The sequence below is a fragment of the Anolis sagrei genome, chromosome 7 (genome assembly GCF_037176765.1).
Source record: "Anolis sagrei isolate rAnoSag1 chromosome 7, rAnoSag1.mat, whole genome shotgun sequence".
In the NCBI taxonomy this organism is placed as follows: domain Eukaryota; kingdom Metazoa; phylum Chordata; class Lepidosauria; order Squamata; family Dactyloidae; genus Anolis; species Anolis sagrei.
The window spans coordinates 44,842,920-44,862,084 of record NC_090027.1 but is presented as its reverse complement, the minus strand read 5'-3'; the positions used below and the strand labels follow the sequence as shown (position 1 = coordinate 44,862,084).

The 19,165-nt window shown below is 45.7% G+C and overlaps 1 protein-coding gene across 9 annotated transcripts in view; it reads left to right on the top strand.

Moving 5' to 3' along the window:
- Positions 1–19,165, top strand: part of CADM1 (cell adhesion molecule 1) — a 537,468-nt gene that overhangs the window by 404,905 nt on the left and 113,398 nt on the right. For 5 of the 9 annotated variants that reach the window (XM_060787006.2, XM_060787008.2, XM_060787003.2 and 2 more), the window contains exon 5: positions 2,274–2,429. In XM_060787006.2, coding sequence (XP_060642989.2) covers positions 2,274–2,429 — 156 coding nt within the window. Of the gene's footprint in view, positions 1–2,270; positions 2,430–19,165 lie in introns of all 9 variants that reach the window. The other 4 variants (XM_060787005.2, XM_060786999.2, XM_060787004.2 and 1 more) reach the window with 1 other exon arrangement.

Here is a 19,165-nt window from a genome sequence, read left to right as displayed (position 1 = left end):
TTTAGCGTATTTCGCGGTCGCGTCCGCCATTAACGAATCAATTCGTTATTGTTTCGGAAATCGATTCGTTAATTTTTTACCATTTACGAAATTTCATAAATATCGAACTTTTTAAAAGGAAAATTTTGTAATTATTTTAAATATCGAAACAAAAAACTCCCCCAAATACAAATCGATTTTAGAAACAAATTTTTCCGTTGTTACCCAGGCCTAATTATTACTATTATCTCATCCATTTCTATCCCAACTTCCTCCTCGTGGTGAGGCTCAAGAGTGGTTTACAGCATATTTTACAATGATGCAAATGCTTCAATGCAAATATACGTATAAATTATTTTTAGAAATTTAAACCATTTATGAAGTTAAAAACATTAAAATTTGTTTAAAGACGCATACCTGGAAAAAGGCATTAAAAGCCCATCCCACTTGACCTGAGCCATATAGAGCTTTACAGGTGACCACTAGCACTCTGGGCTTCCCTTCCCTTCCCTTCCTTCCTTCCTTCCTTCCTTCCTTCCTTCCTTTCTTTCTTTCTTTCTCCTCCCTTCGTTTTCTATACTGCCTTGTTCGTTCCCCAGTTTCCTTGTAGCAGGAGATCCCACAAGGAGCCTTCTCCTCCCTCACATGTAGTTTTCTGCTCTTTGACACTACCACTATTTAAATATTTCAATCTCTGCTTTTAATTATGTAAATCCAAGGAGTCACTTTCCCTCTTAATTATTGACAATGGCTTTTGGCACTGGCTTCGGAGGAAAAGGATGGAGGATTTCTGGCTCCATTAACTTAAGTGTTTGGAAGCTTTCCTGGGATTCCTAATCCTTGCCACTGAGCGCTGTAGGTTTCATGGAAGGTTGGGGTTAGGATTAGGTTGGGAGCGAGTTCCAAGTTGTTCCTGTGCATCACTTGAGATAGACCTTGGCCAATGCAACTCCATTGCAAAGCAATTTGGTTTTCCTTGATACATCCAGACAAAACCAATATGAAACCGGGCACTTGTCTTGGGACCACCAGGAAGGAGCTCTTGCCCACCACCAAGAAGATTTGGTTGTTTCCCCTTCATTTACACAGATACCCAAAACTTCCATGTTGGGATCTCTGTAGGCAAAGATCCCATTGAAAGCTATTATGAGGCCACCAGGGCTCAGAGAATACATTTCCACATTCAAGGAACTCAAAGAAATGAAAATGGAGATGCACCCCAAGGTGCCACCTAAATATTAGGAAGATCTAATATTCCACAGTGGAATAGACTTCCTCAGGGGGAAGTCCATTCCACTGGACTCTCCTTCTTTGAAGGTCTTCCAAGACAGTTGGATGGACATCTCTCAGAAGGACTTTAGCAGTGGATGAGATTGAATCATTCTCACAATCCCTTCCAATGATGGTGTGGCTTTGTGTGGCGTTAGTAACAAAGCTAGACGTGTTTCAGATTAACTTGTCCTGCAGATGATTTGATACTTCATGATCTAGAAATGTCTGAACTTTGATTGAAGAAGACCTTCAGAAAAGATTTGATTCAATAAGATTTTGGGTAAACATCTGTGCATTCCAGGAGTGCTTGGATTGGGAATTCTTGCTTGGCAAGATGTTGGACTGGATGTCTCTTTGGGTTTCCTCCAACTTTATGAGTCTGTTGCAGCAGATTTTTAAAAAAAATTGCTGTGTTTCATCTTAGAATAGTTGCCATCATGTAATGGTCGCACCTCTAGTTTTGGGCCAGTATTTCTATTTTCCTCGCATAATAGTTGCACCCTTGATTTACTGGTGCAAGCCTCTCCATCCATTCGCCTACCCACCCAAAGACACCATCTGCTCGTAGATCTACTTGCCTGCCAAAAGACCCACCCTCCATTTCCTCACCCACCCATCCATTCATTGACCACCCCCTTCCAAGAACGCCACCTCAAGCAGTGTTGTTCAGTATTGTTCTTGGAAGGAGCGGGTGAGGGTATTCTCAAGTTGTTTTCAACATCATTTTATTACAAAAATACTGTTTTGGAACAAAAAATGGGTTTCCTTGCATAATAGTCGCACCCTCTTTTCAGAAAGGAAAAAAGTGCAACTATTGTGTGATGAAGTACAGTATTGTAAAAGTCTAGAAGAAGTATCTAAATGGGTCCAGGGGAGAAGATGTAGACCTCTATGCCAATTGTTGAGTGTTCCTCACACACAAGGGAAGGGGAAGTAGGCTAGTCCTTGGATGCAGACACCATTGGTCCAGCCATTTGCCACTTACTTGCCCTCTTTCTCCCCCGTGTTCCTCTCTCCAGCAGGCAAAACAGAAGTGGAGCAGTGGTCAGACATGTTCACAGTGACCAGCCAGCTTTCGCTGAAGGTCAAGCGAGAGGACGATGGGGTCCCGGTCATCTGTCAGGTAGACCACCCTGCCGTCAAAGACTTGCAGACCAAGTACTACCTAGACGTAATGTGTGAGTACCAGAATCATCTCCCTTCTTCCATCCGCCCACCTGATAAAGGCTGGAAAATGTCCATTGGGCAATATGGTTGGCGTTTTTAGCTACACGCGGTGCCTGTGGTTTCTATCTCGTTCTGAGATTCAAAATGTTGAGTGTTGTTTCAAGGCTTTCTCTGTTGGTTTTGTCATTGAATTGGCCACAGAACGCAGTTCCGCCTTCTCAATTCTTGGACCAACCGCATGCGATGATTCCCTCAAGGAATGTTGACTTAGCAGCTCAGCTTTTATGATGTTTGCTTCCACAAACTTGGACGACTTGTAGAATCACTGTTTGCGCCCTGCAGTAACTGAAGCACATGTCAATATCCTTCCTGATCCCAAAAAACATTGAATTGAGCGTAAGATGAGAAACTGTGAAGCTGAAGGCCCCAAATATGAATCTCACCATAGTCTCTCCTTAACTTGTTTGCCTGAGCCTAGCCATTATGCTTCCAAACATTACCGTAATAAAGCTTGTGTGAGAGTGGAAGCAAGCTGCTGCTCTTGGTTTCTTGGTGGCATGGAGATGTTTCCTGTCCTTTCTTGGGCAACTCAAGCCAAAGGAAGTCCAAAGACCTCCTTATGGGACCAAGCGTTGGACCAGTATGTCCTCACAGTTCCTCCGTGCAACTTAAGGATTGAATCTCAGAAGGAGACCATCATGGAGGGAGAAGAGGTTGAGGTGAATTGCACCGCAATGGCCAGCAGACCAGCCACGACGATCAGATGGTTCAAAGGGAGCAAGGAGCTATCTGGTAGACCCAACACATACCCATACACACACACACACCTTAAGTCAGTCTTAATGAAGTGTGCTGTGTGGTTGTTTTGTTTTACTCTGTCAGTAAGCTAGACAGCCTTGTAGAGATACAAGAGGAACATCTAGGGGTGGACCATGAATGACCATGCTTGATCATTATGGGAGTATTTCTATTGAAGCTTTTGGGCAGTTTTAAACTATATGTTGTAAACCACTCTTGAGCCTGGAATGGATAAGAAATTGATAAGATAATTGTTGTAACACTAATGGAGGCGCCCAAGAGTGAGCCATAGTCTTCTGGACTCCTCAGATGGGCTCCAGGCATCTCAGCATCCAGGCATCCCTTTCATATCTACCTGAATCTATGTCTCCATCTTCTATCATCTCATTCCAAACATACATCCTCCTTCTCCTTCCTTCCTTCCTCTCCTCCTCTGCTTCCTCCTCATCCTCCTCCTCTTCTTCACCATCATCTCCTTCGCCTTCCTTCTCTTCCTCTTCCTTCTCCTCTGCTTCCTCTTCATCCTCCGCCTCTTCTTCACCATCGTCTCCTTCTCCTTGTCCTTCCTTCTCTTCCGCCTTCTCTTCTTTTTCTCCTTTCTCCTCCTCTTCTTATTCTCCTTCTCCTCCCCCTTTCCTTCTTCTCCTCCTCTTCCTTCTCCTTTCAGGACTTGAATGTACTTATCATCATTAGGGTTATCTACCTGAATCTATGTCTCCATCTTCTACCATCTTATTCCATTCAGAAAGAAGGTGGTCTTTGGACTTCCTTTGGCTTCAGTTGCCCAAGAAAGGACAGGGAACATCTCCTTCCTTCTGGAACCCTTTCTCCAAGGCCAAGGAAGGAATCACTGATTTGGAATGGTGTTGTATCCACTGAGCAAACTATAGTCGTCCCTCCACATTTTTATTTATTTATTTATTTATTTCCGATATTTATACGCCGCCCTTCTTCCTCCAAAGATGGACTCAGGGCGGCCTAACAAAAGCATGATATGATGCAATTATCATAAAAACAACCACAATACAATCAAAATATTAAAAATATTGAAACAACAATTAATTATTTAAGACACATCCATTAAAATCAAAATCCAAAAACCAGTCCGGGTCAATTCATTGCCATAAGTTGTGTGATCTTCTTCCACTTGCTGCTCACTGATCCAACGCTTGGTCCCATCAACAGGTCTTGATTTTCCTTCTAAAAGACAAGAGGGAGGTGGCCAATCTGATATTTCCATAGGCGGGGGGCCACTGCTGAGAAGGCCCTGTCTCCCCATCAACCATGTTTGTGATAGTAGTGGGATCGAGAGCAGGGCCTCTCCTGGTGATCTTAAACTTTGTGATGGTTCGTGGCAGGAGATATGTTTGGACAGGTAGTCTGGGCCAGAACTTTGAATTGTGCTTGGAAGCTGATCGATAGCCAGTGGAGTTGGCGTACCAAAGGAGTTGTATGTTCCCTGTACATCACTCTGGTGAGCAACCTGGCACAACGTTGGACTAGTTGAAGCTTCCGGGCAGTCTTCAATGGCAGCCCCACGTAGAGAGCGTTGCAGTAGTCTATTTGCAAGGATTTGGGGAGCAGAGTCTCACGACAATGGAAATATCAACAAATATAATTCAAAACACTTCTGAGGGAACATCTCTGTAGGCATCTCTAGACCCTCTAGCATTCGTCTATGGTCAACATCCAATGGAGGTCTTCCAAGAGAGGTCTCTGAGGTTGTGTTGGGTCTGCTTCTTCAGGTCTTTGCTTTGTATTGCCTGGAATTGTGGTATTTTGAATGGCAGGATAGGAATGCCCATGGAAAGAATGAGCTGGAAGAATCACATGTTTTGGTTTGGAGCACAGATCCATAGCAAGGAAGAATAGTCCTTAAGCAGAACCCAACCCTCCTGTGGCTCTTCCTGTCGTTCTCCTATGGTAAACATCCAATGGAGGTCTTCCAAGAGAGGTCTCTGAGGTTGTGTTGGGTCTGACTCTCCTCTTCTTTGCCTGGAATTGTGGCATTTTGAATGCCAGGATAGGAATGCCCATGGAAAGATAGAGCTGGCAGGATTACATGTTTTGGTTTGGAGCACAGATCCATAGCAAGGAAGAATAGTCCTTAAGCAGAACCCAACCCATCCTCCTATGGCTCTTCCTTTCGTTCTCCTATGGTCAATATCCAAGGAAGGTCTTCCAAGAGAGGTCTCTGAGGTTGCGTTGGGTCTGATTCTTCAGGTCTTCCTTTCGTTCTCCTATGGTCAACACCCAATGGAGGTGTTCCAAGAGAGGTCTCCGATGTTGTGTTGGGTTTGGCTCTTCTCTACTTCGCCTGGAATTGTGGCATTTTGAATGCCAGGATAGGAATGCCCATGGAAAGATAGAGCTGGCGGGATCACATGTTTTGGTTTAGAGCACAGATCCATAGGTCTCTGAGGTTGTGTTGGGTCTGCTTCTTCAGGTCTTTGCTTTGTATTGCCTGGAATTGTGGTATTTTGAATGCCAGGATAGGAATGCCCATGGAAAGATAGAGCTGGCAGGATCACATGTTTTGGTTTGGAGCACAGATCCATAGCAAGGAAGAATAGTCCTTAAGCAGAACCCAGCCATTCCTCCTGTGCCTCCTCCTGTCGTTCTCCTATGGTCAACATCCAATTGAGGTCTTCCAAGAGAGGTCTCTGAGGTTGTGTTGGGTCTGACTCTCCTCTTCTTTGCCTGGAATTGTGGCATTTTGAATGCCAGGATAGGAATGCCCATGGAAAGATAGAGCTGGCAGGATCACATGTTTTGGTTTGGAGCACAGATCCATAGCAAGGAAGAATAGTCCTTAAGCAGAACCCAGCCATTCCTCCTGTGGCTCTTCCTGTTGTTCTCCTATGGTCAACACCCAAGGGAGGTCTTCCAAGAGAGGTCTCTGAGGTTGTGTTGGGTCTGGCTCTCCTCTTCTTTGCCTGGAATTGTGGCATTTTGAATGCCAGGATAGGAATGCCCATGGAAAGATAGAGCTGGCAAGATCACATGTTTTGGTTTGGAGCACAGATCCATGGCAAGGAAGAATAGTCCTTAAGCAGAACCCAACCTATCCTCCTATGGCTCTTCCTTTCATTCTCCTATGGTCAACACCCAAGGGAGGTCTTCCAAGAGAGGTCTCTGGGGTTGCGTTGGGTCTGATTCTTCAGGTCTTCCTTTCGTTCTCCTATGGTCAACACCCAAAGGAGGTGTTCCAAGAGAGGTCTCCGAGGTTGTGTTGGGTTTGACTCTTCTCTACTTTGCCTGGAATTGTGGCATTTTGAATGCCAGGATAGGAATGCCCATGGAAAGATAGAGCTGGCAGGATCACATGTTTTGGTTGGGAGAACAGATCCATAGCAAGGAAGAATAGTCCTTAAGCAGAACCCAACCCTTCCTCCTGTGGCTCTTCCTTTCGTTCTCCTATGGTCAACATCCAAGGGAGGTCTTCCAAGAGAGGTCTCTGAGGTTGTGTTGGGTCTGACTCTCCTCTTCTTTGCCTGGAATTGTGGCATTTTGAATGCCAGGATAGGAATGCCCATTGAAAGATAGAGCTGGCAGGATCATATGTTTTGGTTTGGAGCACAGATCCATAGCAAGGAAGGATAGTCCTTAAGCAGAACCCAACCCTTCCTCCTGTGGCTCTTCCTTTCGTTCTCCTATGGTCAATATCCAAGGAAGGTCTTCCAAGAGAGGTCTCTGGGGTTGCGTTGGGTCTGATTCTTCAGGTCTTCCTTTCGTTCTCCTATGGTCAACACCCAATGGAGGTGTTCCAAGAGAGGTCTCCGATGTTGTGTTGGGTTTGGCTCTTCTCTACTTCGCCTGGAATTGTGGCATTTTGAATGCCAGGATAGGAATGCCCATGGAAAGATAGAGCTGGCGGGATCACATGTTTTGGTTTAGAGCACAGATCCATAGGTCTCTGAGGTTGTGTTGGGTCTGCTTCTTCAGGTCTTTGCTTTGTATTGCCTGGAATTGTGGTATTTTGAATGCCAGGATAGGAATGCCCATGGAAAGATAGAGCTGGCAGGATCACATGTTTTGGTTTGGAGCACAGATCCATAGCAAGGAAGAATAGTCCTTAAGCAGAACCCAGCCATTCCTCCTGTGCCTCCTCCTGTCGTTCTCCTATGGTCAACATCCAATTGAGGTCTTCCAAGAGAGGTCTCTGAGGTTGTGTTGGGTCTGACTCTCCTCTTCTTTGCATGGAATTGTGGCATTTTGAATGCCAGGATAGGAATGCCCATGGAAAGATAGAGCTGGCAGGATCACATGTTTTGGTTTGGAGCACAGATCCATAGCAAGGAAGAATAGTCCTTAAGCAGAACCCAGCCATTCCTCCTGTGGCTCTTCCTGTTGTTCTCCTATGGTCAACACCCAAGGGAGGTCTTCCAAGAGAGGTCTCTGAGGTTGTGTTGGGTCTGGCTCTCCTCTTCTTTGCCTGGAATTGTGGCATTTTGAATGCCAGGATAGGAATGCCCATGGAAAGATAGAGCTGGCAAGATCACATGTTTTGGTTTGGAGCACAGATCCATGGCAAGGAAGAATAGTCCTTAAGCAGAACCCAACCTATCCTCCTATGGCTCTTCCTTTCATTCTCCTATGGTCAACACCCAAGGGAGGTCTTCCAAGAGAGGTCTCTGGGGTTGCGTTGGGTCTGATTCTTCAGGTCTTCCTTTCGTTCTCCTATGGTCAACACCCAAAGGAGGTGTTCCAAGAGAGGTCTCCGAGGTTGTGTTGGGTTTGACTCTTCTCTACTTTGCCTGGAATTGTGGCATTTTGAATGCCAGGATAGGAATGCCCATGGAAAGATAGAGCTGGCAGGATCACATGTTTTGGTTGGGAGAACAGATCCATAGCAAGGAAGAATAGTCCTTAAGCAGAACCCAACCCTTCCTCCTGTGGCTCTTCCTTTCGTTCTCCTATGGTCAACATCCAAGGGAGGTCTTCCAAGAGAGGTCTCTGAGGTTGTGTTGGGTCTGACTCTCCTCTTCTTTGCCTGGAATTGTGGCATTTTGAATGCCAGGATAGGAATGCCCATTGAAAGATAGAGCTGGCAGGATCATATGTTTTGGTTTGGAGCACAGATCCATGGCAAGGAAGAATAGTCCTTAAGCAGAACCCGACCCTTCCTCCTGTGGCTCTTCCTTTCGTTCTCCTATGGTCAATATCCAAGGGAGGTCTTCCAAGAGAGGTCTCTGGGGTTGCGTTGGGTCTGATTCTTCAGGTCTTCCTTTCGTTCTCCTATGGTCAACACCCAATGGAGGTGTTCCAAGAGAGGTCTCTGAGGTTGTGTTGGGTCTGACTCTTCTCTTATTTGCCTGGAATTGTGGCATTTTGAATGCCAGGATAGGAATGCCCATGGAAAGATAGAGCTGGCAGGATCACATGTTTCGGTTTGGAGCACAGATCCATAGCAAGGAAGAATAGTCCTTAAGCAGAACCCAACCCTTCCTCCTGTGGCTCTTCCTTTCGTTCTCCTATGGTCAATATCCAAGGGAGGTGTTCCAACAGAGGTCTCTGAGGTTGTGTTGGGTCTGACTCTTATTTGCCTGGAATTGTGGCATTTTGAATGCCAGGATAGGAATGCCCATGGAAAGATAGAGATGGCAGAATCACATGTTTTGGTTTGGAGCACAGATCCATAGCAAGGAAGAATAGTCCTTAAGCAGAACCCGACCCTTCCTCCTGTGGCTCTTCTTTCGTTCTCCTATGGTCAATATCCAATGGAGGTCTTCCAAGAGAGGTCTCTGAAATTGTGTTGGGTCTGGCTCTCCTCTTCTTTGCCTGGAATTGTGGCATTTTGAATGGCAGGATAGGAATGCCCATGGAAAGATAGAGCTGGCAGGATCATATGTTTTGGTTTGGAGCACAGATCCATAGCAAGGAAGAATAGTCCTTAAGCAGAACCCAACCCATCCTCCTATGGCTCTTCCTTTCGTTCTCCTATGGTCAGTATCCAAGGAAGGTCTTCCAAGAGAGGTCTCTGAGGTTGCGTTGGGTCTGACTCTTCAGGTCTTCCTTTCGTTCTCCTATGGTCAACACCCAATGGAGGTGTTCCAAGAGAGGTCTCCGAGGTTGTGTTGGGTCTGACTCTTCTCTTCTTTGCCTGGAATTGTGGCATTTTGAATGGCAGGATAGGAATGCCCATGGAAAGATAGAGCTGGCAGGATCATATGTTTTGGTTTGGAGCATAGATCCATGGCAAGGAAGAATAGTACTTAGGCAGAACCCAACCCTTCCTCCTGTGGCTCCTCCTGTCGTTCTCCTATGGTCAACATCCAATGGAGGTCTTCCAAGAGAGGCCTCTGAGGTTGTGTTGGGTCTGACTCTTCTCTTCTTTGCCTGGAATTGTGGCATTTTGAGTGCCAGGATAGGAATGCCCATGGAAGGATAGAGCTGGCAGGATCACATGTTTTGGTTGGGAGAACAGATCCATGGCAAGGAAGAATAGTCCTTAAGCAGAACCCAACCCTTCCTCCTGTGGCTCTTCCTGTCGTTCTCCTATGGTCAACATCCAAGGGAGGTCTTCCAAGAGAGGCCTCTGAGGTTGTGTTGGGTCTGACTCTTCTCTTCTTTGCCTGGAATTGTGGCATTTCAAATGCCAGGATAGGAATGCCCATGGAAAGATAGAGCTGGCAGGATCACATGTTTTGGTTTGGAGCACAGATCCATAGCAAGGAAGAATAGTCCTTAAGCAGAACCCAGCCATTCCTCCTGTGGCTCTTCCTGTCGTTCTCCTATGGTCAACACCCAAGGGAGGTCTTCCAAGAGAGGTCTCTGAGGTTGTGTTGGGTCTGATTCTTCAGGTCTTTGCTTTGTATTGCCTGGAATTGTGGCATTTTGAATGCCAGGATAGGAATGCCCATGGAAAGATAGAGCTGGCAGGATCATATGTTTTGGTTTGGAGCACAGATCCATAGCAAGGAAGAATAGTCCTTAAGCAGAACCCAACCCTTCCTCCTGTGGCTCCTCCTGTCGTTCTCCTATGGTCAACATCCAATGGAGGTCTTCCAAGAGAGGTCTCTGAGGTTGTGTTGGGTCTGGCTCTCCTCTTCTTTGCCTGGAATTGTGGCATTTTGAGTGCCAGGATAGGAATGCCCATGGAAGGATAGAGCTGGCAAGATCACATGTTTTGGTTGGGAGAACAGATCCATGGCAAGGAAGAATAGTCCTTAAGCAGAACCCAACCCTTCTTCCCGTGGCTCTCCCTTTCCACCAAGGAGGAGAAACGAAGCCGGTTGGTTGGTCGGCGGATGATTCAGATGCTTTTTTGTACATGCAGCTCGAGCATAACATTAGCCAAAGCGCCTCCCTCCCTCCCCGCCACCCACCCCCGTGTTAATTTATTTCTTCTACTTCATTATGTTTGTTCCATTATGAGCATTCTGCTTACAATTTTCATATCGCCCTGAAAGTATTGGGGGAAGTAATGTCCCCATAATGGGAAAACAAACACCATCAGATACTACCTAAATTGGCAGATTGTCGCTTTCTCGCCGCGGCGCTAAATGTGTAATTCATTTATGCAAACTTAATGTCCATTAACATTTCTTGTAGAGCTCCATTAGCCTTAATAATACATTAGCACCTATGTGAGGTCTGATTAGAGGAGGAGGAAGAAGAAGAAGAAGAAAAGGCTTAGGCGCACAACCACAAAAACGGGGAGACATGTATGTACGCAAACGATAAACAGGAAGATGGATAAGAGAAACGTGGTTCAACCGTTGAGCATGACTTACAGATTTTGGAGACAACCTGGATTAATAGATTTTGAGTATGTCAAGGCCAGCGAAATGACATACAACACAACGACGAGTAAGGAAGTATCATCAAGTTTGCAGACGGGACCAAATTGGGAGGGAGAGCCAAGACTCCAGAGGACAGGAGCAGGATTCAAAGGGATCTTGACAGATTAGAGAGATGATGGGCCAAAACGAACACAATGAAGTTCAACAGGGACAAATGCAAGATACTCCACTTAGGCAGGAAAAACGAAATGCAAAGAGACAGAATGGGGGACGATGAGGCCTCGCTCGAGAGCAGTACGTGTGAAAAAGATCTTGGAGTCCTCGTGGACAACAAGTTAAACATGAGCCAGGAATGTGATGTGGCGGCAAAAAAGCCAATGGGATTTTGTCCTGCATTAATAGGAGCATAGTGTCTAGATCCAGGGAAGTCCTGCTCCCCATGCTCTATTCCGCCTTGATTAGACCACACCTGGAATATTGTGTCCAATTCTGGGCACCACCATTCAAGAGAGATATTGACTCTAAGCTGGAATGTGTCCAGAGGAGGGCGACTCAAATGATCCAGGGTCTGGAGAACAAGCCCTATGAGGAGCGGCTTAAGGAGCTGGGCATGTTTAGCCTGAAGAAGAGAAGGCTGAGAGGAGAGATGATGAGGGCCATGGATAAATATGTGAAAGGAAGCCACAGGGAGGAGGAGGGAGCAAGCTTCCTTTCTGCTTCCTTTGAGACTAGGACGTAATGGAACAATGGCTTCAAACTACAAGAGAGGAGATTCCACCTGAACACGAGGAAGAACTTCCTGACTGTGAGAGCCGTTCAGCAGTGGAACTCTCTGCCCCGGAGTGTGGTGGATGCTCCTTCTTTGGAAGCTTTTAAACAGAGGCTGGATGGCTATCTGTCAGGGGTGATTGGAATGCAATATTCCTGCTTCTTGGCAGAATGGGGTTGGACTGGATGATGGCCCAGGAGGTCTCTTCCAACTCTAGGATTCTATGAGGCTGGCTGGCCATCTGTCAGGGGTGCTTTGAATGCAATATTCCTGCTTCTTGGCAGAATGGGGTTGGACTGGATGATGGCCCAGGAGGTCTCTTCCAACTCTAGGATTCTATGAGGCTGGGTGGCCATCTGTCAGGGGTGCTTTGAATGCAATATTCCTGCTTCTTGGCAGAATGGGGTTGGACTGGATGATGGCCCAGGAGGTCTCTTCCAACTCTAGGATTCTATGAGGCTGGCTGGCCATCTGTCAGGGGTGCTTTGAATGCAATATTCCTGCTTCTTGGCAGAATGGGGTTGGACTGGATGATGGCCCAGGAGATCTCTTCCAATTCTATCATTCTATGATTCTATGTATGCAAACGATAAACAGAAAGATGGATAAGAGAAATGTGGATCAACCGTTGAGCAAGACTTACATATTTTGGGGACAACCTGGATTAATAGATTTTGAGTATGTCAAGGCCAGCGCAATGACATACAACACAAAGATGAGTAAGGAAGTATCTAAAAATCTAGTAGTGGATCAACTCTGCCACGGTGACTCCCATGTATTGACCAAGAGCAAAGTGTGAAGGCCAGGAGAATGTCAGATGGGCCTCAGCCAGGACTGGGTAGTAAACAACTACGGATATATAACGGAGGGTTGGATTCCGAGAAGCGTTCCAATGAATGCGCAGTCACAGCGAGCAATTTTGTCACTTTGGTAGACTTACTATGAGATGGAATTCAGCAGGAAGTGGCCGGTAATATCAGAGAAGGTATTAGCAGGCAAAATTCAAATTATCTATGGAGCTTTTCCGAGGCAGCGAGCTAATTATTGTTTGCTCAGAGCCCTGAATATCCAGGGAAGTGGGAACATTTGTAGAAGAGAGTTAGAGGAATGGGAGATGAATGGGAGGAGGCCTCATGGAAGGACAACATGGCCAGATACGGAGAAGAAGAATGAGTTCCCTTGGAACTGGAGAGGCCAAAATCCACTAATAGCAGTAATGCAAATGTCTCTAAATTTTGAACCCCCGTCATGAAATAAAGAGCCAGACACAAGAAAATGGATCTAAAGGGCCATTTTCTGACTTATTTATTGAAAGAACTTGTAATAAGCTGTAGAGGGAAAGATCTGTAAGAATGCCAAGTAGAACTCAAGGGTGAATGGCCACCTGGTGAGCCTAGTCCCTGGGCCAGGGGTCACTCCCTCTGACCACCTCCAAGGACAAGCGTGCACCAAGGATCCCGAGGAGGAAGAGCAAAGTGAAGGAGAAATTGGGAGGAGGAGGAGAACGGAGGAAGAAGAAAGTAAAAGGAGAAATCAGGAAGAAAGAAAATAAGAAATTAGGAGGAGGAGAGAGGAATGGGAGGAAGGAGGAAGAAAAGGGGGAAGGAAGGAAGGAAGGAAAGAAAGAAAGGAGGAGAAAGAAAAAGAAGAAACTAGGAGGACAAGGAGGAGGAGGAAAGTGGATGAGAAATTAGGAGGAGGGAGGAATAGGAAGAGGGAGGAAGAGAAAAAAGGAAGAAAAGGAGAAGGAAAAAAGAAGAAACTAGGAGGGCAAGGAGAAGAAAGAGGAAAGTGAATGAGAAATTAGGAGGAGGGAGGAATAGGAAGAGGGAGGAAGAGAAAAAAGGAAGGAAGGGAGGAAGAAAAGGAGGAGAAGGAAAAAGAAGAAACTAGGAGGACAAGGAGGAGGAGGAAGAGGGAAGTGGATGAGAAATTAGGAGGAGGAGAGAGGAATAGGAAGAGGGAGGAAGAGAAAAAAGGAAGAAAAGGAGAAGGAAAAAAGAAGAAACTAGGAGGGCAAGGAGAAGAAAGAAGAAAGTGAATGAGAAATTAGGAGGAGGAGGGAAGGAGGAGGAGGAAGAGGAAAAAGAAGAAAGTAAAAAGAGAAAACAGGAAGAAGAAAAAATAAGAAATTGGGAGGAGGAGAGAGGAATGGGAGGAAGGAGGAAGAAAAAGGGGAAGGAAGGAAGGAAGGAAAGAAAGGAGGAGAAAGAAAAAGAAGAAACTAGGAGGATAAGGAGGAGGAGGAAAGTGGATGAGAAATTAGGAGGAGGGAGGAATATGAAGAGGGAGGAAGAGAAAAAAGGGAAGGAAGGAAGGAAGGAAGAAAAGGAGAAGGAAAAAGAAGAAACTAGGAAGGAGGACAAGGAGGAGGAGGAAGAGGAAAGTGGATGAGAAATTAGGAGGAGGGAGGAATAGGAAGAGGGAGGAAGAGATAAAAGGAAGGAAGGAAGGAAGAAAAGGAGGAGAAGGAAAAAGAAGAAACTAGGAGGAGGAAGAGGAGGAAGAGGAAAGTGAATGAGAAATTAGGAGGAGGAGGGGGAGAGGGAGGAGGAGGAGAAGGAAAAAGAAGAAACTAGGAGGGAGGACAAGGAGAAAGAGGAAAGTGAATGAGAAATTGGCTGGACGAGGGAGGGAGGAGGAGGAGAACAGAGAAAGAAGAAAGTAAAAAGAGAAATCAGAAAGAAAGAAAATAAGAAATTAGGAGGAGGAGAGAGGAATGGGAGGAAGGAGGAAGAAAAAGGGGAAGGAAGGAAGGAAGGAAAGAAAGGAGGAGAAAGAAAAAGAAGAAACTAGGAGGACAAGGAGGAGGAGGAAAGTGGATGAGAAATTAGGAGGAGGGAGGAATATGAAGAGGGAGGAAGAGAAAAAAGGAAGGAAGGAAGAAAAGGAGGAGAAGGAAAAAGAAGAAACTAGGGGGGAGGACAAGGAGGAAGAGGAAAGTGAATGAGAAATTGGGAGGAGGAGGAAGGAAGAGAAGGAAGGAAAAAAAGGAGGAGAAGGAAAAAGAAGAAACTAGGAGGAGGAAGAGGAAAGTGAATGAAAAATTAGGAGGAGGAGGGAGGGAGGAGGAGAAGGAAAAAGAAGAAACTAGGAGGGAGGACAAGGAGGAAAGAGGAAAGTGAATGAGAATTGGGAGGAGAAGGGAGGGAGGAGGAGGAGAACATAGAAAGAAGAGAAATCAGGAAGAAAGAAAATAAGAAATTAGGAGGAGAGAGGAATGGGAGGAGGGAGGAAGAGAAAGAGGAAGGAAGGAAGGGAGAAAAGGAGGAGAAGGAAAAAGAAGAAAATAGGAGGACAAAGAGGAGGAAGAGGAAAGCGAATGAGAAATTAGGAGGAGGAGGGAGGGAGGAGGAGAAGGAAAATGAAGAAACTAGGAGGGAGGACAAGGAGAAAGAGGAAAGTGAATGAGAAATTGGCTGGAGGAGGGAGGGAGGAGAACAGAGAAAGAAGAAAGTAAAAAGAGAAATCAGGAAGAAAGAAAATAAGAAATTAGGAGGAGGAGAGGAATGGGAGGAAGGAGAAGGGGGAAGGAACGAAGGAAGGAAGGGAGAAAGGAAAGGAAGGAAGGAAAGGAGGAGAAAGAAAAAGAAGAAACTAGGAGGGAGGACAAGGAGAAAGAGGAAAGTGAATGAGAAATTGGCTGGAGGAGGGAGGGAGGAGGAGGAGAACAGAGAAAGAAGAAAGTAAAAAGAGAAATCAGGAAGAAAGAAAATAAGAAATTAGGAGGAGGAGGGAGGAATGGGAGGAGGGAGGAAGAGAAAGAAGGAAGGAGGAGATTCCTCTCTCCTCCTCCTCTCCTTCCTCTTCATCTTGGAAAGAAGTGACAAGTGGAGTGCCACAAGCAGGGTTCCGTCCTGGGCCCGGTCCTGTTCAACATCTTTATTAACGACTTAGATGAAGGGCTAGAAGGCATGATCATCAAGTTTGCAGACGGGACCAAATTGGGAGGGAGAGCCAAGACTCCAGAGGACAGGAGCAGGACTCAAAACGATCTTGACAGATTGGAGAGATGAAGGGCCAAAACTAACAAAATGAAGTTCAACAGTGACAAATGCAAGATACTCCACTTTGGCAGAAAAAATGAAATGCAAAGATACGGAATGGGGGACAATGCCTGGCTCGAGAGCAGTACGTGTGGAAAAGATCTTGGAGTCCTCGTGGGGAGGAAGGTGAACATGAGCCAGGAATGTGATGTGGCAGCAAAAAAAGCCAATGGGATTTTGGCCTGCATCAAGAGGAGCATAGTGTCTAGATCTAGGGAAGTCATGCTCCCCATGCTCTATTCCGCTTTGGTTAGACCACTTTACCTGGAATATTGTGTCCAATTCTGGGCACCACAATTCAAGAGAGATATTGACTCTAAGCTGGAATGTGTCCAGAGGAGGGCGACTAAAAGGATGAAGGGTCTGGAGAACAAGCCCTATGAGGAGCGGCTTAGGGAACTGGGCATGTTTAGCCTGAAGAAGAGAAGGCTGAGAGGAGATATGATGAAGGCCATGTATAAATATAGGAGAGGAAGCCACAGGGAGGAGGAGGAGGGAGCAAGCTTCCTTTCTGCTTCCCTGGAGACTAGGACGCAAGGGAACAATGGCTTCAAACTACAAGAGAGGAGACTCCATCTGAACATGAGGAAGAACTTCCTGACTGTGAGAGCCGTTCAGCAGTGGAACTCTCTGCCCCGGAGGGAGTGTGGTGGAGGCTCCTTCTTTGGAGGGTTTTAAGCAGAGGCTGGATGGCCATCTGTCAGGGGTGCTTTGAATGCAATATTCCTGCTTCTTGGCAGAATGGGGTTGGACTGGATGATGGCCCAGGAGGTCTCTTCCAAATCTTTGATTCTATGATTCTAGGGAGAAAAGGAGAAGAAGGAAAAAGAAGGAACTAAGAGGGAGGAAAAGGAGGACAAGGAGGAAGAGGAAGGAGAGGAGGAAGGAAAGATTGTGAGGATTGTGTTTTGCCCATTCTTCTGCAATCCCGAGCTCATACTCCCACTCGGAGCAACGGGAGGAGAAGTAGGGGAAGGGAGGGGAGGGGAGGCTTTTCACTTGGCGTGCTTACCGCAAGCCTTGCTTTTGGTGCCTGAGCTTTGCTCCTGACAGACCCCCCTTGAGTATGGTAATCGCCCTGTTTGTAAGGAGGGATTTGGCCCCCAGACCCGCGGCAGCTATTGTTCTGGGCCTGTCACTAATTCCATTAGAAGTCAGCCTCCCGCTGCACACATTCACTTTGTTGGAAGCCGGCGCGCCAGATCGCGGGCTGACAAGTTTGACCTATTTAACTTCAGGTTTTATGAACATTGCGTTTAAACTTACTTTCCATGCTACCCGCTCAAATGAAATTATGGCTCCGGAATCCCCCCACCCCTTCCCCTCTTGCTGACTTTGTTCCTGAGCAAGAACGCCAAGGAACTTGTTTGCCGAGCGGCTTTATCGGCTGCATCGGAGAGCCCTGCTGGGCCGCGGCATTGCGGAAGGAAAGGAGGCTCTCTCTCAAAAATAACCAGAAATTCAGCTCAAATCATAGAACCATAGAATCCTAGAATCCTAGAGTTGGAAGAGACCTCCTGGGCCATCATCCAGTCCACCCCCATTCTGCCAAGAAGCAGGAATATTGCATTCAAATCACCCCTGACAGATGGCCATCCAGCCTCTGCTTCAAAGCTTCCAAAGAAGGAGCCTCCAGCACACTCCGGGGCAGAGAGTTCCACTGCTGAACGGCTCTCACAGTCAGGAAGTTCTTCCTCATGTTCAAATCCTCCTGCACAAGATTGTCCTTCACGCTAAGTGAGAAAGCAATGGATACAGACCAGGTCTGCGGCCACGTTGATGCCCTGAGGCCTTCTGAGGCTCACATGGACCAACAAATCACCCACAATCAAAGTTTCCCCAAGTTCTCTTCTGGCCTCAAAAGAAAGGCATTGCAACCTCGGGAAAAGGTACACTTGTTTTCCCAGGAGACTCCCAAGGGCATCCATTGGCCTTCTCTTTTGCCCAGAAGAAGATCACTTCTAGGATTGCGGAAGTGTTAAAGGACACAGCAAACATCCTTGAGATGTTTTTGGTGGCCTTCAACCACAAAACAGAAATCCATGAGATGTTTTAGTTGGCCTTCAACTACAAAACAGAGCTCAATAAGATGTTTTTGTTGGCCTTTAACCACAAAACAGAAATCCTTGAAATGTTTTTGTTGGCCTTTAACCACAAAACAGAACTCTGTGAGATTTTTTTTGGTGGCCTTCAACCACAAACAGAAATCCTTGAGATGTTTTTGGTGGCCTTACCACAAAACAGAAATCTGTGAGATGTTCTTGGTGGCCTTCAACCACAAAACAGAAATCCTTGAGATGTTTTTGTTGGTCTTTAACCACAAAACAAAACTCCAGTGAGATGTTTTTGTTGGCCTTTAACCACAAAACAGATATCTGTGAGATGTTTTTGGTAGCCTTCAAGCACAAAACAAAAATCTGTGAGATGTTTTTGGTGGCCTTCAAGCACAAAACAGAAATCCTTGAGATGTTTTTGTTGGCCTTCAACTACAAAACAGAACTCTGAGATGTTTTTGTTGGTCATCAACCACAAACAGGAATCCTTGAAATGTTTTATTTGGCTTTTAACTACAAAACAGAACTCCGTGAGATGTTTTTGGTGGACTTCAACCACAAAACAGAACTCTGAGAGATGTTTTTGCTGGTCATCAGCCACAAACAGGAATCCTTGAAATGTTTTTGTTGGCCTTTAACTGCAAAACAAAATTCTGTGAGATGTTTTAGTTGGCCTTTAACTACAAAACAGAAATCCTTGAGATGTTTTTGTTGGCCATCAACCACAAAACAGAAATCTGTGAGATGTTTTTGTTGGCCTTAAACTACAAAACAGAGCTCAAGGAGATGTTTTTGCTGACGTTTAACCACAAAACAGATATCTGTGAGATGTTTTTGGTGGCCTTCAACTACAAAACAGAACTCTGTGAGATGTTTTTGTTGGTCATCAACCACAAACAGGAATCCTTGAAATGTTTTTGTTGGCCTTTAACTGCAAAACAAAAATCTGTGAGATGTTTTAGTTGGCCTTTAAATACAAAACAGAACTCCGTGAGATGTTTTTGGTGGCCTTCAACCACAAAACAGAAATCCTTGAGATGTTTTTGGTAGCATTCACTTTGTTGGCCTTTAACCGCAAAACAGAAATCTGTGATATGTTTTTGTTGGCTTTTAACCACAAAACAGAAATCCTTGAAATGTTTTTGATAACCTTCAACCGCAAAACAAATCCTTGAGATGTTTTTGTTGGCCATCAACCACAAAACAGAAATCCTTGAGATGTTTTTGTTGGCCTTTAACCATAAAACAAAACTCCATGATATGTTTTTGTTGGCCTTCAACCACAAAATAGAAATCCATGAGATGTTTTGGTGACCTTGACACACTAATAAAGTG